Source organism: Branchiostoma lanceolatum, chromosome 2, assembly GCF_035083965.1.
Source record: "Branchiostoma lanceolatum isolate klBraLanc5 chromosome 2, klBraLanc5.hap2, whole genome shotgun sequence".
NCBI lineage: Eukaryota > Metazoa > Chordata > Leptocardii > Amphioxiformes > Branchiostomatidae > Branchiostoma > Branchiostoma lanceolatum.
Genome location: NC_089723.1, coordinates 9,699,143 through 9,723,968, shown reverse-complemented (window position 1 = coordinate 9,723,968; position 24,826 = coordinate 9,699,143). Strand labels below are relative to the sequence as shown.

Sequence of the window (24,826 nt, the reverse complement as noted above, 5' to 3'; positions counted from 1 at the left end):
CACTCAGGCTTCAGGATTCCTCAATGGAGACAACCTGTGGAGGTGCAGAGCACAGGTACATGTATGAACAATATAACTGTTAAGATCTACTTTCATATATTTTTAGTTTACTATTCACAAAAACCTTTTCTCATTTGATAATCATGTGAACGGTCATTTGGACATTATGAATACTCTAATATTATTTCAATGTTCTCAGTTCGTACCATGCTAGATATCTGAAAGGGCCATCTTTCTGAAATTCACTTTACTTGTATAATTGCCATTTTGAAAATAAAAGTTTTTATTCATACACTTTAGACAAGCTTTCAGAACACAGAGAAGGCATCAGCAAGCTTGAACAGGTCCACACAGGTGGAGCGTTCCACATTCATGGCCATGTAGCTGCTGCAGGTGTCTCTCACATAGTCCAGTTGGAGAAAGTTTGCTGCCTGGTACAGGGGCTGTACCTTGTCCATGGACACATGGAGGGTTCCTGAGTAGAGGTCTCCCCAAACATCCCTGCATCTAAACCCTGCAGAAGAATATGACATTTACAGATAAACAGTGTAGAAACTTTCTCCCTTTGTATGTATCAGTTCTTCTTCCTTTAACTTATTGAAGATTTTGTAGCCTACATACTGTGACGTTTTATCCATTCACTTTGGAAAGGAGCCCTACTTTTCAATAAGTGTGGTGGGACATCCACTGAACATTCTACCCGAAGTTAAGTACTCATTTCCACCTGTGTGAAGTGAGGAAACTGGTGTAAAGGGCCTTTCTAAAAAGCACAATATCGGTGGCTTGACAGAGATTCGAACCTAGGACATCTGTTCTGAAAGGTTACATTTACTTGCCGTGGCTGGGTAGAATGGATTGCTGTTGTTTTCAGCGTTTTCTTCACACACACACACACGCACACACACACAAATTCTCTCTCTCCCTCTCACTTACTCTCCCCCCCCAAATTAGATTGTAGATCTAGCAAAAGAAGACAGCTTAATGAAAGTTCACTTACCAATGTATGATTTACTGGTACTGCCATAATGGCAATTATTTTTACAATAGTTGTGGAGTAAACTTCATCCAAACTTGTCAAGAGTTAGACCACCTGTTGATAATCTATTCATTGTTGAAAATAGAGGCACGTTTGGCTAAATTAGCAATACGTTCAAGAACTGGGAAAAGAACAACTGTGTTCACAAGTGCCTCTATTAAGACGTGCTGAAGACATTCACGTGGTAAAACTCACAGAAAAGAATCATCTTCGTTTGTGAATATCATGAATATCTACTGTTATATAAGATACTAAAAGACAGGAAAATGCATATACGCAAACTCGAAAACATCTGAAATGTACAAAATACCGCAAAATATCAGTTAGACTTCAGTTAATGGTCTAAGCTTGCTATCTAGTTCATGCAAAACAAAGAACATATGATAGAAACATAATAACTAACAAAATAAGAAACTACTGATACTACACTGTACCGTTTTTAAATGGCAAATAGTATATACAAGACAGCCCCTATAGACATAAGAGAAGCTGGTCAGGACGTAGTCCTTGATGTACGCAATGGAAGCACACACATGTACATGTACTCCTCCATTCTGTCACAGAAAAGGCTGTCTTAGTCCAGATTATGCATTATCTCGTGTTTCCCAATAGAATTCTAAAAGGACAGGTCATGTCCGCAAACATCATTCTGCCAGTTCTTAATATCCAGCACCTAAGATGGTTCCAATGAAACGTCCCCAGGTATAATGCACTCCTACTTATCTAAACTGTGCATATCTGAGTGGGGTGCTGCACTTGAGATCTTTTTGAAAGTTTCGGATATATGAAACATGTGGATAACTTCTAATTGAGGTTACACTACTCAATATCAGCAAAATACTGTAATTCACTTTATATTCACGGTAGCAAAATTTCACGGTATTATGAAAATGGACATTTTAGGCTAGACTTAAACTAAAAGGTGGCAGCAAGAGAACGAACTATAAATAATAAAAACAGTTTTTATCACGGTGATGATAAGTTCACGGTACAGAGGTGACTGTGCACAGTGAACATAAAGTTACAGTGAAAGAAACAGGAATAGTAACAAATCCATCACTGTCTCATCTTTATCTTACATGTTAACAGCCCCTCATCTGCCCCTAATGTATAAGAAGAGTAATTACAAGTAATAGAGCAGAAATTCTTAATAAATGTTCACAAACGAGCAACACTTTTAACGTCATTCGGAACATCCGAAAAAATCTTAGAGAGCTGCAATGGTGATACTATACATCATGTCCACCCTCTGGATTCACTGTCCCAACATCATGGTTCAAATACGGTAGGTACATACGAGCCACAGGGATCATCAGTTCACATCTATTCAAATGCCCGTCAGGCAGGACAAACAACTCTCTCCAAACACTCTCACACCTGTCATACACAAACACCTGCCGAACTTCTATTCTGACTTCGTCTGTACTCGAGTCAGTTAAAGTCTCTATCAATGCATGCAGCTTGTTTTGGATCACAAAGAGTGTGACGTCTTCGATGACTTGATCTGCGTTCAGCAACCCTGGAGGCACACGCCAGGTGTCTAACTCTGTGTCGTACACGGATAACTTGTCTCTGTTATCTGTGAAGAAGATCTCTGTTCCCATGACAACGGCTGTGCAAACTACAGGAAATTCCATTTGGTAGGCTTTTCTGCACCACTGGTCTGTTCTTGGGTCGTAACGATGTATTTCCGTATGTGTGAACACATAGATATGCCGATTGCAGCACACTGCCACATTCGGATCGAACCACCCATCGTGTTGAGGTGTCGAACTTGTGTGCGGCACAGTGTGCCACTTGTTCGTGAACTGGTTGTACTTCCTCAACACCACGTTAGGTCCTGGCGATATCACAACAACGTAAAACAGATCTCCATCTATTTCCATAAGGAAGTCAGATGGTGGGTAGTCACAGTTTATGTCTAATCTCCGTACTGAAGACTTGCGTTTCCATTTGTTCCCGATATGGTTGTACTTAAACAGGGCATGCTTTCTATCGGAATCTTTAGCCAGGACGTAGATGTCATTATCACTAGTAACAGTCCCAACAATTGGAGCTATGTTGTAGTGACACCTGATGTACTTCCCCTTCTCTGGATTCATCCAAAGCATCTCACTTGTACTGTAAAGATAAATATGCATTCAATAATCAGGCCACACTAATTGAATTTAATGGTCCTAGGATTGATGAAGTTCATACTCAAGTGGAACACATCAAATTGAAAGAAGTCTGAAGTTTCAGGATACACAGTTTCAGGGAGTAAATATTGTCAGGTTTCAGTTTTCCTCTTAGCCTCTATTTTCATCTTGACCTCTTGCTAATTTTCTTAGACAATTTAAATTACCAAGAAAATGAATTAGTACAGCTTCGATCCAATTTATCACACATTTCCCCCCACAATGATTAAGAATTTCAAATGATTGAAGAAACAACAATGCACATGGTAAATAAAACACTGCTGTGCAATACACATGATCAAAAGAAGACTAAAAACTTAAGTCTGCTTATTGCACAATTATTTAAAATATTTGTAGCAATCTGTAGCAATTTTCAGACAAGACAAGCCTGGAGACAGATGTCCATCTTCAATGCTACCTTTCATGTATCGTTGTTCATATAAGGGACATATACGTAATACTGACACTGATTGTTATTACTGACACGGTGATTAAATGATTGTGACCCACACCTTGTGGAAAAAAGCAGAGCCATTTCCAGTGAGTCCATTCCAACCCTCCTCTTCTTGTTAACATTGGCAGTCTCCTTTATCACATTTCTGATGACAGAACTCCCAGGATCCTCCCTGACTAGTGGGTGTTGCAAGATGGCTGCCGTGTCGTCTGAGGTCAGCAGGTTGAAGCGGATGTGAGGGAGGATGCTGGGTAGGTGGTGCTGTCTGTAGGGTACAAGGTAAAGGTGGATTCAGCTGATTTCTTGGCAACACAGCAGCTTCTTAATACATCATACTTAGTTCAAGTACCGACTACAATATGAGAACTTAGCTGAAACAACAAAAAACTGATACCCACCTGTCCTCCCTGCTGTGCTGCACCCATCTCACCACAGCCTCCCACACTGTTGTCTCCTCTTTTACATCCAGCTGATCGTGGCTGACGATCTCAATGAGCTGATTCACACTAAGGCTGCAGAACTCCTCGCTGGAGGCAACCTGTGGAGTTACAGAGTAAATGTAAAGGTTCCATGTTGCAAAAATGGAGGCAACCTGCGAATGAACAGGGTACAGGTATATCTAACAAGGCAAGTTGCAAAAATGTTTGACTGAAATACAAGAAGCTTTATGTGTACATGTAGTATAGTATCCAGTATTATACTGCAACTGGGTTCCAGACGCAGGGGTGGGCAGCAGTTGGCTAGTCTTCATACTGCCCTTCCATGCACATCTATCCAGCTGATTAAAAATGACAAGCAAATGTATCTTCTAAGTCGGTGTATCCACCCTTTGGTGTACCACACCAGCTTCAAAGGCATGTGGCATGTCAGCAGTCCTCTCATCACCTTCCCTGTGTGTGCACTACAATTTCAACACTTTAAATATAATACGATTGCTCTTATAATGGACAATAGACAAAGCCATTATGAAGACGGACCTCAGTAAAGTGCTTAATGATCCATTGCTGACAACGATTGAGGACAGTGTCCACAGAGAAGACATCGGCAAACTTGTACAGGTCCACACAGTTAGAGCTCTCCACTTTCACGTTTTCCACCATGTAGCTGCTGCAGGTGTCTCTCACATAGTCCAGTTGGAGGAGGTCGGCTGCCTGGTACAGGGGCTGAACTTTGTCCAGGGACACATGGAGGGTTCCTGAGTAGATGTAACTCAGGATCTCCCCAAACATGCCTGCATCCAAACCCTGCAGCAGATTATGGTACGATAATGTACATGTATAAACTTTCTTCCACATATAATGTCATGAACTGACTACTATGTAGACTACATACTACTACAACAGAACTAATAATACTCCGAGGAGCGGTTGTCAACACGATACAGAAAACTATAAAGGTCAAATTTCATCCCATTCTTTTTTTATATCTACACTATTATTCTGAATTTTGATCTGTTTCTTATAACTGAAACAAGAGTTCGTAGGACACAATTCTCCGTGAAGTATTTATAGTGTGTACATTGTGGGTGAGGTGTTTGTTAAATTTCCTTTGCTAGTGACCTGCTCAGTTGTAAGATAAATGCATGAAATGGATCTTGATGTCATGTGTGAAATCACAGACAATTACTATCCTGGTTTATTTGGTTGTAGATAGGGATGGGCCATCATACTGGATAATTGTTAATGATGGCCGCAGACTTTAATGGTTTGGTCCATTTTATGTCCTATCTTTATCATGAAGCACTATTTCTCGATTAGAACCTTCAGTCCTATATCATTTTGTGATACTTAAGTATCTGTGCAGCAACGGAATCGTGGGTTGTATGTGGAGCCAGGTGTGAAAAGTGCATTTTTGATAAGCGGTAATTAAAGAATTAAAAGTATTGACCCACACAAATTGCATCTCTGCACAGTCCAAGTAGTGTTTTAGAGCAAGTAAAGAAAAAGTGTTTATTTATCTTTTTCTTTCAATACAGTAGTGGTCAACCTGTTAAAAGTACGTTTTAAAAGCATGGCACAGATGGGATCTAGAAATTCCGGGAAAAGTCACAAATTTAGATATAGATGGCCTCTTTTGAAGATTATTATCGACGAACCATTCAGCCTTACAACTAAGATGTTTCAGAAATCACCAATATGCAGTAAATTCTCTTTCCACAATTTATTGCAGGAATGTCTGATCTATAGCTATCAACCTGTTTGCAATAAAAAAAGGCAAATTTGTATTATCGTAACATTTCACGAAGGTCGAAGGTCACAATCCGGTGAACCGCCCGGAAGTGACACTGGCCCCGGCCCACGCGCACTATTCTGAGAGATTTATCTCAACAATCTTTCATCCCCTGGGTAAACTTTTTACATTGTCACAGCCTCCGTATTACAAACTACAAGTGTGGTAAGTTTGAAGGTCCAGAGATTTCCCATTTTCACACTATGCGTAAAAGTGCATCGTCCGTCCCGTGCGCCAAACTAGTATGCGACCTGCGACCTGCGACAGGACACGGCATACTTAATACACAGACTGGAGCTCACTCTGCACATGTTCGCAGTGAAAACTCACAATTCTCGTTGCCGCATTGGTACGTAACTTGGTATATCGCTAGCTAGGTTGCGTGTGGTGATGCACGTTGTCTATTTTACAATGTAACAGTGACTATACGATCATAGCAAGTAGGAAAGCTTCGTACCCCGTATCTGCCTGAAGTATTGCAGTCAAGCGTAACAGGTTATAACATGGTCGCTATGGCAGGACTGTTACGCGCCGATTTGAGGCACAAGACATGGTCACGTAAAAACTCAATAGTCCTCGAACGAAAGGCCAAATCATGCATATAAATGTGCCCTCGTAATGTCAAGACGTTCCTCAAGCCCCTGCAATAAAGCTGGGTATTTAAACTTCTCCAAGAAGCAAGATTTCTCGAGTTAAAGATGACCCATTTTCCAAGGTTTTTCCTATGGTTTACCCAATTACACTCCGGACCAAGAACGCACCATATGGGGGTTTCGCGGCATGTGGTTTGAGGGCGACACTCCACTGTTTCCGGGTCACACTCAGCGTGACGGCAGAATACTAAGGCTGGCAAGACAGAGCAAAAGAAATGTTTCGTATTGATTCTGATGACAGTTGACTGTGTTCGGGCAGGAAGCGCCCAAGGAGGCGGCCCAGTACACGTTTGAAAGTAATGATGGCATTGTATATAATGTTCTGTCACACTTTCTAGTTATACCGTTAAAAATCTTCGGCTTTTTAATATAACCTCCGAATTATAACTGAAAACCGTTCTTTGACAACGTTAAGATTGCATTATCAAACGGGTTATACCCGCCAACTTAACACAGACTTGATACTGTTCTTTAGCAAAACTTCGTAAGTTCTAACATACTTAAAATATTTTTCCGTTTCACGTCTGTGCCTAAATGGGTGTACACACGCCCTTCAGAAGACAAGGTTGAAATTGGGTCAATGGAATGACCCAATTCTAAAATGAAAACTTTTCGTTTGACACCTGTGCCTATATGGGTATACACACGCCCTTGAGAAAGCAAGGTTGAAATTGGGTCAATGAAATGACCCAATTCTAAAAGGAAAACTTTTCGTTTGACACCTGTGCCTATATGGGTATACACACGCCCTTGAGAAAGCAAGGTTGAAATTGGGTCAATGAAATGACCCAATTCTAAAAGGAAACATTTCCGTCCTACGTACGTACCTACATGGGTGTAACGTTACACACGCCCTTGAGAAGGCGAGGTTGACATTGGGTCAATGGAAAGACCCAATTCTAAAATGAACACTTTTCCGTCCTACGTCCGTGCCTATATGGGTGTACACACGCCCCTGAGAAGGCAAGGTAAAATTGAGTCAATGGAATGACCCAATTCTAAAATCAAAGACTTTTCATTTGACGTCCGTGTCTATATGGGTGTACACACGCCCTTGAGAAGCCAAGGTTGAAATTGGGTCTATGGAATGACCCAATTCTATAATGAAACCTTTTCCGTTTGACGCCCGTACCTATATGGGTGTACACACTTCCTTGAGAAGCCAAGGTTGAAATTAGGTCAATGGAATGACCCAATTCTATAATGAAAACTTTTCCGTTTGACGCCCGTACCTATATGGGTGTACACACGCCCTTTTGAAGGCAAGGTTGAAAATGGGTCAATGGAATGACCCATTTCTAAAATGAAAACTTTTCCGTTTGACGTCCGTGCCTATACGAGTGTACACACGCGCTTGAGAAGGCGAGGTTGAAATTGGGTCAATGGAATGACCCAATTCTAAAATGAAAACTTTTACTTTGACGCCCGTGCCTATATGGGTGTACACACGCCCTTAAGCCGGCGTCACAATTCATGCAAGCGTCGGCCGAATTTGTAGATCGCCCAAAGCTCGCCGAATTTCAAAATCGCCCAAGCATATTTGGATCAACTTTGATTTCCAAAAATCGACCGAAGTCGCGTAATCGACAGAACATCGGCCGTCTTTCGGCCTAAAATACCCATTTGGAGCTTGCCGACACGTCGGCCGAGCTGAATTCTTGATTTGTGACGGGGGCTTAAGAAGGCAAGGTTGACATTGCGTCAATACAACGAGGGCATTGTATATAATGTCCTGATACACTTTCTAGTTTACACTGTTTTCAGCTCTTATACCCTTAAAATCATAGCTAAGAGCGTTCCTTAAGAACGTTTAGAATTGCATTATTAAACGGGTTCTATCCGCTAACTTAAAACGGGAAACTCTTGTTTGGAAAAGTTCGTAAGTTCTTTTCCATACGTGTGAGTTTTCATTGTTAGGAACTTACGGTCGTACACTATAAGGACGGAATGTTTTCTGCACTCTTAGTGGCTTTTGTGTAATTTATACCCATATAACCTACTCTCCAAGCGGAGGTCGTGGGGGAAGATTGTGACTTTTTTATCATATGCCTCGTTGGTTATACACCCACTTAGGACGTACAATTCTTTTATGTCCGAACTGTGGCGATCCTTTGAAGCGGTTTCAACTTTGCACTCTTAAGGGATTGTTTATATATACTGGTCCAATTTCAACCTTGCATTCTAAAGGGCGTGTTCATACCCCTACAGGCACGGACGTAGGATGAAAAGTTTTCATTATAGAATTGGGTCATTCGATTGACCCAATGTCAACCTTGCCTTCAAAAGGGCGTGTGTACACCAACATAGGCACGGACGTAGGACGGAAAAGTTTTCATTATAGAAAATTGGGTCATTCCATTGACCCATTTTCAACCTTGCCTTCAAAAGGGCGTGTGTACACCAACATAGGCACGGACGTAGGACGGCAAAGTTTTCATTATAGAATTGGGTCATTCCATTGACCCAATGTCAACCTTGCCTTTTCAAGGGCGTGTGTACACCCATATAGGCACGGACTTAGGACGGAAAAGTTTTCATTATAGAAAATTGGGTCATTCCATTGACCCATTTTCAACCTTGCCTTCAAAAGGGCGTGTGTACACCAACATAGGCACGGACGTAGGACGGCAAAGTTTTCATTATAGAATTGGGTCATTCCATTGACCCAATGTCAACCTTGCCTTTTCAAGGGCGTGTGTACACCCATATAGGCACGGACGTAGGACGGAAAAGTTTTCATTATAGAATTGGGTCATTCCATTGACTTGATGTCAACCTTGCCTTTTCAAGGGCGTGTGTACACCCATATAGGCACGGACGTAGGACGGAAAAGTTTTCATTATAGAATTGGGTCATTCCATTGACCCAATTTCAACCTTGCCTTTTCAAGGGCGTGTGTACACCCATATAGGTACGGACGTCAAACGGAAAAGTTTTCATTTTTGAATTGGGTCATTCCATTGACTTGATGTCAACCTTGGCTTCTCAAGGGCGTGTGTACACCAACATAGGCACGGACGTAGGACGGAAAAGTTTTCATTATAGAATTTTGGGTCATTCCATTGACCCAATGTCAACCTTGGCTTCTCAAGGGCGTGTGTACACCCATATAGGCACGGACGTAGGACGGAAAAGTTTCCATAAAAGAAAGTTGCATTGGGTCATTCCATAGACCCATTATCAACCTTGCCTTCTCAAGGGCGTGTGTACACTCATATTGGCACGGACGTAGGACGGAAAAGTTTTAGTTGTAGAATTGGGTCATTCCATTGACTCAATTTCAAACTTGCCTTCTGAAGGGCGTGTGTACACCCATATAGGTCATATAGGCACGGACGTCAAATGGAAAAGTTTTCATTTTAGACTTGGGTCATTCTATTGACCCAATTTCAACCTTGGCTTCTCAAGGTCGTGTGTACACCCATATAGCCACGGGCGTCAAACGTAAAAGTTTTCATTTTAGAATTGGGTCATTCGATAGACCCAATTTCAACCTTGCTTTCTCAAGGGCGTGTGTACACCCATATAGGCACGGACGTCAAACGGAAAGGTCTTTCATTTTAGAATTGGGTCAGCTTTCATGAAGGTTGCCTCCAGAGTGCCGAAGCCACCGTCTTCTTTGGGCTTCTCCAACTTTTCCCGGAACTCAGCCCCCCTCCCCCCCCATGTCTCAACTGCTTCTGAGCATATACGTACAAGCTTACCGCAGCGAGCACGGACACTTTTGGTGACGTATGCCCGGTAGATGTCGTCTGTTCCGTACTGGGCGCCCAGTAAGGAGCCGGTTACATTTGTATATTTGCACTGCATGACAAATTCTAAAATAAGAAAAGTATTCTAGCATATCTTTGGATAGAACGTGAAGATAGACCACACTTCCGCGTTCTGCCGCAATTCCTTCTGCTACGACCCGGAAGTAAAGTACGCCTGATAATGCTGAAACGGTAGCACGGAAACCACCATGCAGTGCGAAATCTACGACAGAATTTAACACAAGAAGGCTCATTTTGGGCCAACTTTGAGTGTGCAAATCTCGTTCGAAAATTATATTTGGATCTCCAAGTGTATCGCAGGGGCTTGGACAGCTTCTTGACATTACGAGGACACATTTATATGCATGATTTGGCCTTTCTTGCGAGATCTATTGAGTTTTTACGCGACCATGTCTTGTGCCTCAAATCGGCGCGTAACAGGACAGTGGCCCTTGCCATTAATTATAGGGGTGCAATTACGATATTGTATTGACGATTAAAGTAGTTACAGTGTAAAATAGACATTGTGCATCACCACGCCGAATCAGGCAAACGATATGCCAAGTTACACACCAGTGCGACGACGGGATCGTGAGTTATAGCTGCGAACGCGCAAACAAAAGCACTTCCAATACTCCCAGAAGGAGGTATTCCTCCTTCCCGGAGTAAAAAAGGGTTGAAAGAAAATCCCTATTGTGACCCGCAAGGGCGACCTTTGACCCCTAAGTGGGGAGGGGGGCATGCAGGGCACAAACATTTACATTTTGTTGTTTTACACATTCTCTATATGATATATGTAGCATCTTCGAAAGTTCCTATTCTAACGCAAATATACAGATGTAACCGGCTCCTTACTGGGCGCCCAGTACGGAACCCATGGAGAAAATAGCGCCGATACTCGGCCCCCAGTACGGAAGGAAGTTCCGTACAATAATTCCAGTACGGGACGGTTTTATTCCAGTACCGAAGCTTCGTCAGCACTGGACGTCCAGAACTGAATTTGTTTCGTACTCGGGTTCCAGAGCCGAACTTCTCTCGGCATTCGGGTTCCAGTACGATTTGCGTTCCGGTTAGGTCAACGGTCATTCAGCACTGGATAACAGAGTGCCGATTTACGGATGTAACGGGTTCCGTACTGGATTTACCAGTAAATAGTGACTCTTCAGTACTGGAAGCCGAGACCTCAAATTATTTCGGAACTGGGCGTCCTGTACTCACGTTCTATTAGTACTGGCAAGGATGATCCATTGTTTGGACCGACTAGACAGTTTTGGATTTTATATATAGTTAATAGTTGTCTGTACATTTAAATAATAATGATAATAACTTTATTGCAAGTTCATGCCCGAAGGCTAATTGCAGACAAACAAGGTTTCATGGAAATACAATGTACATGGGAATCTAAAAAGTTATCTAGTCTACTCTGAAAGTTCTAAGTTTACTAAGGTTGACTAAGCTAGCCCTGAAGCACTCAGTTTCCAGTCCTGACAGGAGGGTTCCCAGTACTGAAGCTGCCCAGTGAAGGAAGTCCAGTACTGAGAAAGTCTCAGTACTGGAGCTCCTGTAATGACGACCACTTCCGTACTGGTTGTCCAGTACTGACAAAGGAGGCAGTTACATTTGTATATTTGCTATTCTAACCGCACGTCACGCCAACCCTACCTGCAAAACAACCGTCTTCTGCCGACTTTCCGCCATGTCACTTGTAAACATGGCCCTGAAGTAGGGGCTGGCCGCGGACAGAACAAGCCGATGGCAGGGAAACCGCCGGCCCTCAACTTCTAGGACGACATCCTGCAGTACCCCAGTCTTCTGTAAGTCTTCCACAGTTCCAAGAAACCCGTGCAGATAGCTCTTGTCTTGGTAGGAACGAGGACGGACTGCGCTGGCGTGAGGTTCTTGGTCTGGGGCGGCCATGTTGATGACGATTTCAGGCACGGAGAGTCAAAGGTCAGCTAGACATGCACTGATTACCCACATAATGTCGCAGAAAGGTTTCCTCCACAATATGTAAATAACCGATATCGATATCTGTACCCGGCTGGCCTTAAGGTTCCGTTTTACGGGTAAGTTGGGTAGTAAAAATATGCCCCACTAATTACAAGGAGTTTTCCTTTTTTTGTATGATGGTACGTCTTAATCAGATGCGAATGATAAAAGGCATATCTAACCTTTCACAGTTATCAGATGTTTGGCTTACTTGCGTTATGCAACAGACGTTAAAACTGCCTTTGTTAACGGGCCTTCACAAGTCAAAAGTACTTGTTCTAATAATCTCTCTGATGTACAATGTGTCGTCAAACAGCATATTGATAACACTGGACAAAAGGACGACTCTTTTTGTTCCTCAGTAAACATTTATTGTTTAAAAAAGTGAAAAATCGATACACATTGTAAATGGAAACATAAACTGGTCTAATCTATCTAAAGGGGTGTTACTTTCTAACTGACCTCTTCAGCAAACGTTAACAACAAATAACATATCAACAGTTCTATTCATAGTCTCACTGCCAAGGGCTCTAAAGAGTTCTACCATGAGAGGCCTGGCAGATGGGAGGGCTGCTAGAAACAAGATTAGTTAGGTTAACATATGCATGGAAGTGATCAACAAATACAAACTTAATCACACTACAGAAAAATAAAGATATGGAACACATGTACAGCAACTTTTATAGTTTTAGAAAGGAAATAACGTCTGTTATAATGTGACCTTCCAATTGTCTTCCTATGCAAAAGTTAACAGCACCAAATAACATGTCAATAGTCTGAGTGATACAAATTTTCACAGTCCAGGGCTCTATGGAGTCCCTCTTTGAGCGGCAGTGGGAGGGCTAGAAGCATGATTTAGTCAGGCTGACATGAAAGTGATCACTCACTCAATACAAAGTGATCAACTTAGGCAAAATAAATCGCACTAGAGGAAAAAATTAATGAACAATTCATATAATGACAGCTTTATAAAAGGTAAAATGTCTGGTACCACAATTGTTTAATCAAAGAGACAATATATCGGAATAGTAATGAGAAGGTGTCCCTTATCTACATACGCGTCCTTCCCTTGCCGTACAAGGTGCATATAGACATCTCTGTTTCGAAGCCACACAACTTTGTGGAATAGTTTCCGTCAAAGTTTAACCTCAGTATAAAAGGTAGCAAAAGATTTATCCAATTGTAGGGGCCTTTGGAAAAAAGCAGAGTTCTAAAGAAAAAGGTTGTTAAACAGCGATGCCCTGCACGCCTGCTGTGCTCAATGCGTCCTTACCCTGCACTTTAAGATATGGTAGATACATACGAGCCACCGGTAACTGGCGACCATACACAAAATATTCATCATCGGGCAGGATGGCCTTCAAGTCTCTCCAGTCCCCAGCAGACCTACCATACACACATACCAGACACTCAGCTTCATTCTCGTCACTAGGGCAGGTTAACAATATATGCAGCTGGTTCTCCAGTACCAAAAGATTGCGACGATAATTAGCACAATTAACATCAATGTCTTTTGGGTATGACCAATTGTCTGGCAGCTCCCGCCAGCACCCTGACTCAGTGTCGTACACCACAATGTCACCAGATGAACGATTTGCGCAGAAAATCTCTGTTCCCAAGGCAACGGCGCTGGAAACTTTATCAATGTTCATCGGTGGGGTCCGCTCGCACCACCGGTCCTGACTTGGGTTGTAGCAATACAATTCTATGCTTTCGTCTGTGCTTGTGAGTAAATAGATTTGTGAAGCGCAGGACAACACTGAAAAGTCGTCTATAGGTTCGTAAAGTTGAAGCCGTGAACACTCCTGCCACTGGTTCGTGCGCCGGTTGTACTTTCTCATCTCCAGCAATGGACGGTCTTCGTCAAGACCGACAGCAGTGTAGTACAAAATCCCATCAACTTCCAAAATGTTTTCCTCACAGCAATATTTCTGTATCTTAGATACTAATGACGTACATTCATGCTCCCACACATTCTTTGTATGGTCATACTTGAACAGGGACAGCTGATTATCCTGCTCTGATTCTTTAGTTTGCAGAATGTAAATGTCGTTATCACTGGTGACTGCCATGGCTGAGAAATTAGGAAGGTCTTCAGTCTTGTAACTGCAGCTGATGTACTTCCCTTCCCGATGGTTCATGAAGAGGAGCTCGTGGGAACTGAAGATTATAAGATACATAACAAATTGTCAACAAATCTAGACTGCAAACTTAAATCTTTCCTTAGGGATGAGGTAAAGACCACAGCATGCATTAATGTTATTCATCAAATGAAGTCTTTTAGCTTCAGACTCTGAATCAGAGAAAACACCAGTACATGTTGTAGCAAGGTGTTCATCTATTGCTGTGTTTGGCCCAAAATCCACTGAAGACGTGTATTGCAGGACCACAAGATGTGCCAGGACTGTTCACAACATACAAAGTAAAACAAATAAAAAGAAGTATATCCTGACCCCCAGGTATAAGCGTACAGCACAGCCATTTCGGTGGTCATCCCAAGCCTGGGCTTCAGGTTGGAGTTTCCTTTCTTTACCACTTTCCTGATGACCTCAGATCTCCCAGGATCCTCCCTGACCAGGGGGTCTTCCAATATGGCTGCCGTGTCGTCTGAGGTCAGCAGGTTGAAGCGGATGTGAGGCAGGATGCTGGGTAGGTGGTGCAGTCTGTAAGAGGTGGACATGCGGGCAATTTAAAATTGTTGACATTAGGCCACAGCAAGTAAATGTCATGCGTGACATCAGGGCGCATTGATTTTCGGCTAATTTTGAAATTAAAAACAAAATTACTTTTTACCCTTCGGCAATGGTCAACATACCGAAAATTGTACCATATGTCGCAAACAACAATAATCTAAATTCATAATTTAATGATTCTAGTGTTGACATCAGTGTTAGTTGATATTTTAGTCAAAACGGGGATAAGAGACCTGTTGTAATACAATGGTTTATCGCTTCAATTCTTATACATGCTTCATGGTATTCAAGTTTGAAAATGTGGATGTCTTGGTTTTTTTTGCCCGCCTTTTTTTCGTCCGCGCGCATTTAACTTAGAGTCTGCAGAGAATGCCATCCTTAAAATGTACTTGCTGTGGTCTTACTTCAAACAAGTCGGGGATCCTAAATGTCATGGACCAACTGGAAAAAATCACTTGCCAACTTTTTTGTAAGCTTTTGCAGTCATGCATGAAATGAAGTAGACACAAGGTAGATATCTATATCAATGATTGGACAACACCCACCGGTCCTCCCTGCTGTGCTGCACCCATCTCACCACAGCCTCCCACACTGCTGTCTCCTCTTTAACATCCAGCTCATCGTGGCTGATGATCTCAGTCAGCTGATTCACACCAAGGCTACAAAACTCGTTGCTGGTGGCAAACTGTGGAGGTGTGAAATGCTTTTAAATGAATCACAAGCAGTTGTAACGTCAGGTTAGAATAGAGTGATACTGGTTGCATGTGCATATTTTTTTGGTTGGGTGCACCAGTGCCTCTTTTCCCAAAAATGAATTACAAGCTCTGGCAATTCAAATAAATTTATATGAAGATGTTTAAGTCGTAGCTTGCGAGAAGGGAGACGCCACAGTGGAGTTGCACAGTGGCGGGCTCAAATGAGAATATGTTTATAGTCCCTACTTAAAATCCTTGAAAATCCTCCTTTTCCTTGAACATTCTGGCCAAATCTGGAACATTTTTGGGTGAGACAGCACATACAGGGTCCAAGCTGTCTCAATTTGGTCAAAATGTGTTTATTTCAGCAGTCTTGTTCTGTTGGCCTGAGTTGTTGGGCCCTACTGGCCCTGATCGAATGTATACAGGAGAAAATGTCGTCAAAGGTAGCTATAGGGTTTCTTCACTACTTTTGGCCTTTCTGTGAGTTCAGGCTGGACAAGACCCTTTTTCTTTCCATTTTTTTAAAACAAACCCTTCTGACCTTCTGGTGCAGCAGAATCGTTAAGATTGAAATTTGGGATAGTACTTTCATGGAGTCTTGATTTAGTGTATTTTGACATGCTTTCCTATAGGAAACAGTCACTGTAGCATCTACCCAAAGGTTTTATTCTGCTGACAAAAAAGCTTTTCGTAGTTGCTCACATCATGTGATTAAAGTCATTGATTATTTGAACCTAATTCTTACTTCTGAGCTAGCTTGATATCATCAGGTCTTCAAAGGCTGCCATGCATAATGAGTTTGTAATCACGATACAAAAGAAGACAAACCTTTCGAAATTGTCTACCTATGTACTGCAGACAACGGTTCCGGACATTGTCCAAGGAGAAGATATTAGCAAATTTATACAGGTCCACACAGGTGGAGCTCTCCACGTTCATGGCAATGTAGCTGCTGCAGGTGTCTCTCACATAGTCCAGTTGGAGGAGGTCGGCTGCCTGGTACAGAGGCTGCACTTTGTCCAGAGACACATGGAGGGTTCCCGAGTAGATGTAACTCAGGATCTCCCCAAACATGGCTGCATCTAAACTCTGTACATGAATACAACATACCAATTTTCATATGTTTATCAAATATATAAAACATCAAACTTTATAAATGCGTATGTAGCATGGAAATATATCACAAATCTACTCACTAATTGTTAAAATGTAAACACCACATAGTACGTACTATGAGGCATCAACGAATATATAGCAGTAAAATATAACACAATTCTATTTAATTGATATTTTATCAACATCAATTTTTCATATTTGATCCTGTTTTTTTAACGGATTTGTTTTTAGGCACGAAAATGCTCATTGTGACCACCAAAGTTAACCTTAGACCGTTTACTTTACAACAAAAATATCAGTGAGTGGGGAAGGGGGGCATGCAAGGGAGATACGTTTACTTACAAGAACGTTGTACAGTCTTTCGTGGTTTTACAAGTGCTCTATGATACGCAGCATCTTTGAAAGTTTATCGTTTCCCTCTATTAACACGTTACGCCAACCTTACCTGTAAAACAACCGTCTTCTGCCGACTTTCCGCCATGTCACCTGTAAACATGGCCCTGAAGTAGGGGCTGGCCGCGGACAGAACAAGCCGATGGCAGGGAAACTGCCGGCCCTCGACTTCAAGAACGACATCCTGCAGTGCCCCAGCCTTCTGTAAGTCGCCCACAGTTCCAAGAAACCCGTGCAGATAGCTCTCGTCTTTGTAGGAACGAGGACGAACTGCTCTGGCGTTGGGTTCTTGGTCTGCTTCGGCCATGTTGATGACGGAATTAGCATGACCCCTGGGTTTAAAGGTCAGATGGATGATCCACATAAGATCTCATTCCTGTGTTAGTCCGCGTGTAGTCACAAATAGTCCGACCTAAAAAAAAAAAAAAAAACTGGGCATAAGAGGCGTGTGTTTAGAATTAGAGACGAAAGCTTGTTTATTAATACACCTGATATTATAATACACCTGATATTATTACTGTCAGGATTAGGTAGGAAAGTTTCGTCATCCAAGCGAGAGGTCGGACGTGAACGCAACTTGCTATGAGCGATACGGTCAGGCGCTGGCGGTACAACAGCGGCCCCGTGCGGATAGTGGGTACCTGCAGTTTAAAATGCAATAAATATCGTGGTCACGGTTATATTTGGGTGAATCTTTTTTTTGCTGTATGACGAACTCGTTTGCTTCTAATAGAATTTAAAAAGTTGAGTATTTCAACGTTGATTCCAATGGGACGGCCTAACACAGGAATGAGACCATAATGTAGCAGTACGTTTGCTGCCATCATCTCTCGAGATGCTATTATGCCTACAACAAGATGTAAACAGCCGATATCGATATCTGAACCGCTCTCAGGAAGGTTCTATTTTACATGCTGTTAACTTGAGTGCTGGTTTGGTAGAAATGATCAGAAATATACGTCCTGACAAGTTGCAAGGAGCAGTTTCCACGATTTTTTGCATATTGGCACATCTTGGCCAGATGTCAATCTGTTTTACGTGAGATAGTAATGAGATGTCGGATCTGGTGATGACTTACATTCGAACTAACGTTATGCCGACTTTCCGCCATGTCGTTGGTAAACAGAGCCCTGAAGTAGGGGCTGGCCGCGGACAGAACAAGCCGATGGCAGGGAAATTTCCGGTCCTCAATATCAAGAATGATATCCTGAAAGGCTCCGGCCTTCTGTAAGTCACCCATAGACCCAAAAAACCCGTGCAGATAGCTCTTGTCGGTAAAAGAGTCTTGGTAGGCAGGAACGACACAATCTGGGTCAAAGGGTAAACAGACAGACATATCCTGATTACCCGTAGCAAAAGAGTGGTACGGTGGTCGCTCGGTAGGTCAGATAGACATGCACTGATTACCCACATAATGTCGCAGTAAGGTTTCTACCACAAGATCTAAATAACCGATATCGATATCTGAACACAAAAAAAGCAGTTACTCAATCAACTGAATATGATTTTGGAAACGGTCAGACGTTTCAGGTAGCATCCACTACTTTTCGTCAGTGACTGTGAGCAAGATTAGTCGAACAGCAGGTTTATAACCACGAACTATGAATTGATATGCAAATAGAGAGAAGACAAGTGTATGCTACTTGAAACGTCTGACCGTTTCCAAAATCATATCCAGTTGCTTGAATAACTGTTTTTTGGCCTATCATATTACCTGGATGTCTAATCTTCATCGAGATATCGATATCTGTACCCGGCTGGCCCCAAGGTTAAGTTTTACTTGTTCTATGAATCTCTCAGATGTACAATGTGTCTTCAAACAGCATATTAATAACACTGGACAAAATGACTACTCTTTATTTTCCTCAGTAAATATTTATTGTTTAAAAAAGTGACAAAATCGATACACATTGCAAATGGAAATACATATAAGCTGGTCTAATCTATCTAAAGTGGTGTTACTTTCTAACTGACCTCTTCAGCAAACGTAAACAACAAATAACATATCAATAGTTCTATTCATAGTCTCACTGCCATGGGCTCTATAGAGTTCTACCATGAGAGGCCTAACAGATAGGAGGGCTGCTAGAAGCACGATTAGTTAGGTTAACATGGAAGTGATCAACAAATACAAACTTAATCACACTACAGAAAAATAAAGATATGGAACACATGTACAGCAACTGTTATACTTTCAGAAAGGAAATAACGTCTGTTATAATGTAACTTTCCAATTGTCTTCCTATGCAAAAGTTAACAGCACCAAATAACATGTCAATAGTATGAGTGATACAAATTTTCACAGTCCAGGGCTCAATGGAGTCCTTTATGAGCGGCAGTGGGAGGGTTAGAAGCATGATTTAGTCAGGCTGACATGAAAATTGATCAGCTGATGCAAAATAAATCGCACTAGAGGAAAAATAAATGTACAATTCATTTAATGAAAGTTTTATAAAAGGTAAAATGTCTGGTACCACAATTGTTTAATCAAAGAGACAATATATCGGAATAGTAATGAGAAGGTGTCCCTTATCTACATATACGTCCTTCTCTTGCTGTACAAGGTGCCTAAGGTATCTCTGTTTCGAAGCCACACAACTTTGTGGAATAGTTTCCGGTAAAGTTTAACCTCAGTATAAAAGGTAGCAAAAGATTTATCCAATTGTAGGGGCCTTTGCAAAAAGCAGAGTTCTAAAGAAAAAGGTTGTTAAACAGCGATGCCCTGCACGCCTGTTGTGCTCTATACGTCCTTACCCTGCACTTTAAGATATGGTAGATACATACGAGCCACCGGTAACTGGCGACCATACACAAAATATTCATCATCAGGCAGGATGGCCTTCAAGTCTCTCCAGTCCCCAGCAGACCTACCATACACACATACCAGACACTCGGCTTCATTCTCGTCATTAGTGCAGGTTAACAATATATGCAGCTGGTTCTCCAGAACCAAAAGATTGCGACTATAATTAGCACAATTAACATCAATGTCTTTTGGGTATGACCAATTGTCTGGCAGCTCCCGCCAGCGCTCTGACTCCGTGTCGTATACCACAATGTCACCGGATGAACGATCTGCGCAGAAAATCTCTGTTCCCAAGACAACGGCGCTGGAAACTTTATCAATGTTCATTGGTGGGCTCCGTTCGCACCACCGGTCCTGACTTGGGTTGTAGCAATACAATTCTATGCTTTCGTCTGTGCTTGTGAGTAAATAGATTTGTGAAGCGCAGGACAACACTGAAAAGTCGTCTATAGGTTCGTAAAGTTGAAGCCGTGAACACTCCTGCCACTGGTTCGTGCGCCGGTTGTACTTTCTCATCTCCAGCAATGGACGGTCTTCGTCAGGACCGACAGCAGTGTAGTACAAAATCCCATCAACTTCTAAAATGTGTTCCTCATAGCAATATTTCTGTATCTTAGATACTAATGACGTACATTCATGCTCCCACACATTCTTTGTATGGTCATACTTTAACAGGGACAGCTGATTATCATGCTCTGATTCTTTAGTTTGCAGAATGTAAATGTCGTTATCACTGGTGACTGCCATGGCTGAGAAATTAGGAAGGTGTTCAGTCTTGTAACTGCAGGTGATGTACTTCCCTTCCCGAGGGTTCATGAAGAGGAGCTCACGGGAACTGAAGATGATAGAATACATATTTTTTTTTTTTGTCAACAAAACTAGACTGCAAATTGAAATCTTTCCTTAGGGATAAGGCAAAGACCACAGCAAGAATAAATGTTATTCATCAAATGAAGTCTTGTAGCTTCAGACTCTGAATCAGAGAAAACACAAGTACATGTTGTAGCAAGGTGTTCATCTATTGCTGTGTTTGGCCCAAAATCTACTGAAAATGTGTATTGCAGGACCACAAGATGTGCCAGGACTGTTCACAACATACAAAGTAAAACAAATAAAAAGAAGTAAATCCTGACCCCCAGGTATAAGCGTACAACACAGCCATTTCGGTGGTCATCCCAAGCCTGGGCTTCAGGTTGGAGTTTCCTTTCTTTACCACTTTCCTGATGACCTCAGAACTCCCAGGATCCTCCCTGACCAGGGGGTCTTCCAATATGGCTACCGTGACGTCTGAGGTCAGCAGGTTGAAGCGGATGTGAGGCAGGATGCTGGGTAGGTGGTGCTGTCTGTAGGGTAACAGTAAGAGGGGGACATGCGGGCGATTTAAAATTGTTGACATTAGGCCACAGCAAGTAAATTTTATGCGTGACATCAGGGCGCATTGATTTTCGGCTAATTTTGAAATTAAAAACAAAATTACTTTTTACCCTTCGGCAATTGTCAACATACCGAATATTGTACCATATGTCGCAAACAACAATAATCTAAATTCATAATTTAATGATTTTAGTGTTGACATCAGTGTTAGCTGATATTTTAGTGAAAACAGGGATAAAAGACCTGTTGTAATACAAGTTTATCGCTTCAATTCTTCTTACATGCTTCATGGTATTCAAGTTTGAAAATGTCGATGTTTTTTTTTTGTCCGCCTTTTTTTCGTCCGCGGACACTAAACTTATTAGAGTCTGCAGAGTATGCCATCCTTAAAATGTACTTGCTGTGGTCTTACTTCAAACAAGTCGGGGATCCTAAATGTCATGGACCAACTAGAAAAAATCACTTGCCAAATTTTTTGTAAGCTTTTGCAGTCATGCATGAAATGAAGTAGACACAAGGTAGATATCTCTATCCATGATTGGACAACACCCACCGGTCCTCCCTGCTGTGCTGCACCCATCTCACCACAGCCTCCCACACTGCTGTCTCCTCTTTAACATCCAGTTCATCGTGGCTGATGATCTCAGTCAGCTGATTCACACCAAGGCTGCAAAACTCGTTGCTGGTGGCAAACTGTGGAGGTGTGAAATGCTTTTAATTGAATCACCATCAGTCGTAACGTCAAGTTAGAATAGAGTGATACTGGTTGCATGTGCATATGTTTTTGGTTGGGTGCACCAGTGCCTCGTTTCCCAAAAATGAATTACAAGCTCTGGCAATTCAAATATATGAAGATGTTTAAGTCGTAGCTTGCTAGAAGGGTCCTCGAAGGGAGACGCCACAGTGGAGTCACGCAGTGGCGGGCTCAAATGAGAATACGTTTATAGTCCCTACTTAAAATCCTTGAAAATCCTCCTTTTCCTTGAACGTTCTGGCCCAATCTGTACCTTTTTTGGGTGAGACAGCACATGTAGGGTCCAAGCTGTCTCAATTTGGTCAAAATGTGTTTATTTCAGCAGTCTTGTTCTGTTGGCCTGAGTTGTTGGGCCCTACTGGCCCTGATCGGATGTGTACAGGAGAAAATGTCGTCAAAGGCAGGGTTTCTTCACTACTTTCGGCCTTCCTGTGAGTTCAAGCTGGAAAAGAGCCTTTTTCTTTCCATTTTTCTAAAACAAACCCTTCTGAACTTCTGGTGCAGCAGAATCGTTAAGAATAAAATTTGGGATAGTACTTTCATGGAGTCTTGATTTAGTGTATTTTGACATGCTTTCCTATAGGAAACAGTCACTGCAGCATCTCTCCAAAGGTTTTATTCTGCTAACAAAAAGCTTTTCGTAGTTGCTCACATCATGTAATTAAAGCCATTGATTATTTTAACCTATTTCTCACTTTTGAGCTTTAAACTTTATACCATCAGGTCTTTAAAGGTTGTCATGCATAATGAGTTTGTAATCACGATACAAAAGAAGACAAACCTTTCGAAACTGTCTACCTATGTACGACAGACAACGGTTCCGGACCTTGTCCAAGGAGAAGATATTAGCAAATTTATACAGGTCCAAACAGGTGGAGCTCTCTACGTTCATGGCAATGTAGCTGCTGCAGGTGTCTCTCACATAGTCCAGTTGGAGGAGGTCGGCTGCCTGGTACAGGGGCTGCACTTTGTCCAGGGACACATGGAGGGTTCCCGAGTAGATGTAACTCAGGATCTCCCCAAACATACCGGCATCCAAGCCCTGTGGAACAGTACAACATAACAATGTTCAAACTTTTACCAAATATATACAGAATTAATGTGTATAATGCAGGAAGACATAATACATGAATAATCTATTCAGTTATGAAGGTAAAATTTCCATCCGATTATTTCATTCTATCTACATTCTAATTTCCCATTTGATCTGTTTCTCATAACTAAAAATTCTTTGTCAAGAAAATGCTTTGTGGCCCCCGAAGATGACGTTTGACCCATTAACATGGATATACAGTTGAATTCGCTTATTTGCATAACTGAGTATTTTATGCAATAATAAGGAGTAGGTCATTAACCCTAGGGGGCAAAATGAGCAGCACTGAGGAGGACGGGGTTGTTGTTGTGGTTACTAGGATGGCACTTGAAGGAAACACACACACTTTGTGTCAAATTTACTCACTCCCAGGTTATAAAAAATGTAACATATTGAATTCATAAGCATATCATCAGTTCATTTACACATGTTGAGTGCAAAGGATGGCAAATTTAGCGAAAAATTGGCAAGTCTATTCTTCTGTATCCTATCACGACAAATGACAATGGAGTCGAAACATCTTTTTCAAAACACAAAGGACAATAACAGTTCCTATGGTGTTGTCTTACCATAGAAACTTTCCATATTCGATTTACATTTGAATGATATTTGCATACGATCCATAAGAGTTAGTGACTTTGACATGTTCAGTCGGATTTTCCTGTTGCCATTGGCATTTTTTTATGCAAATAGCAAGAGTGTGCGAAAATGGCTAATGCAATTATGCCATTTCATTTTATCTGAAGTGGGTAAGGGGCGAGCTAGGCCACTCACTTATGATGACTTATTTGCATTGAAGATTAACAACATGTCGTCATTTGAAATGGTTTTACATGTTCTCTATGATACTTAGCATCTTGGAAAGTTCCCTGTTTCACTCATTACGCCAACCCTACCTGTAAAACAACCGTCTTCTGCCGACTTTCCGCCATGTCACTTGTAAACATGGCCCTGAAGTAGGGGCTGGCCGCGGACAGAACAAGCCGATGGCAGGGAAACCGCCGGTCCTCGACTTCTAGGACGACATCCTGCAGTACCCCAGCCTTCTGTAAGTCGCCCACAGTTCCAAGAAACCCGTGCAGATAGCTCTCGTCTTGGTAGGAACGAGGACGAACTGTGCTGGCGTGGGGTTCTTGGTCTGCGGCAGTCATGTTGATGACGTTGCATAACACTAAGGGTTAAAGGTTAGAAAGACCCTCACTGAATACTCACATAATGTCGCAGTAAGAGTGCCACCCCCCATCATCGGTCGAGACGGATGGAAATATCGATACCTGTACCGCTATCAGAAAGGTTGTTTTACTTGGAGTTAATTTGAGTGTATGTTTTGTTTTTGAAATACGCCCCGTTAGTTACAAATTGGAGTTTTCACGAGTTTTTTGCATGTATTTATTTGACCAGATGTTATGGTTGAGGGTTTCCGTATTCAATGTTGGCACGTGTTGGCCGAATGTGAATTTATGTAACGTTATTATCTACTTATCAGATGTTGGGCCTGCTGATGACTTACATTCAATTTGGTACTAATGTCTTGGCCAGTGTCTTGGCATAATGCCCAAGTAGCTTTGTTGGAACCTGCAGCTGAATCGATACATGTTTTGCAATAGAA

At 41.9% G+C, this 24,826-nt stretch overlaps 2 protein-coding genes across 4 annotated transcripts; both read right to left on the bottom strand.

The window, feature by feature from the left end:
• Positions 1–988: 988 nt before the first annotated feature.
• Positions 989–17,551, bottom strand: LOC136427400 (kelch repeat and BTB domain-containing protein 8-like). Of its 3 annotated transcripts, none has more exons than XM_066416226.1 (5): positions 17,243–17,538; positions 4,645–4,911; positions 4,066–4,205; positions 3,726–3,932; positions 989–3,157 (listed from the first exon to the last, which is right to left on the bottom strand). In XM_066416226.1, the coding sequence occupies exons 1-5, from the start codon at positions 17,495–17,497 to the stop codon at positions 2,266–2,268; spliced, it is 1,761 nt and encodes a 586-aa protein (XP_066272323.1). In that variant the 5' UTR covers positions 17,498–17,538; the 3' UTR covers positions 989–2,265. The 3 variants fall into 3 exon arrangements, with proteins under 3 accessions (XP_066272323.1, XP_066272324.1, XP_066272322.1); XM_066416227.1 differs by lacking the exon at positions 17,243–17,538 and adding an exon at positions 11,964–12,330; XM_066416225.1 differs by lacking the exons at positions 989–3,157; positions 3,726–3,932; positions 4,066–4,205; positions 4,645–4,911 and adding exons at positions 12,639–14,450; positions 14,744–14,953; positions 15,529–15,668; positions 16,510–16,770 and having other exon boundaries at positions 17,243–17,551.
• A 1,488-nt stretch (positions 17,552–19,039) lies between these two features.
• Positions 19,040–24,405, bottom strand: LOC136427403 (kelch-like protein 24a). Its single transcript, XM_066416230.1, has 5 exons — positions 24,114–24,405; positions 22,906–23,166; positions 21,924–22,063; positions 21,130–21,339; positions 19,040–20,831 (listed from the first exon to the last, which is right to left on the bottom strand). The coding sequence occupies exons 1-5, from the start codon at positions 24,366–24,368 to the stop codon at positions 19,931–19,933; spliced, it is 1,767 nt and encodes a 588-aa protein (XP_066272327.1). The 5' UTR covers positions 24,369–24,405; the 3' UTR covers positions 19,040–19,930.
• Between the last annotated feature and the right edge of the window lie 421 nt (positions 24,406–24,826).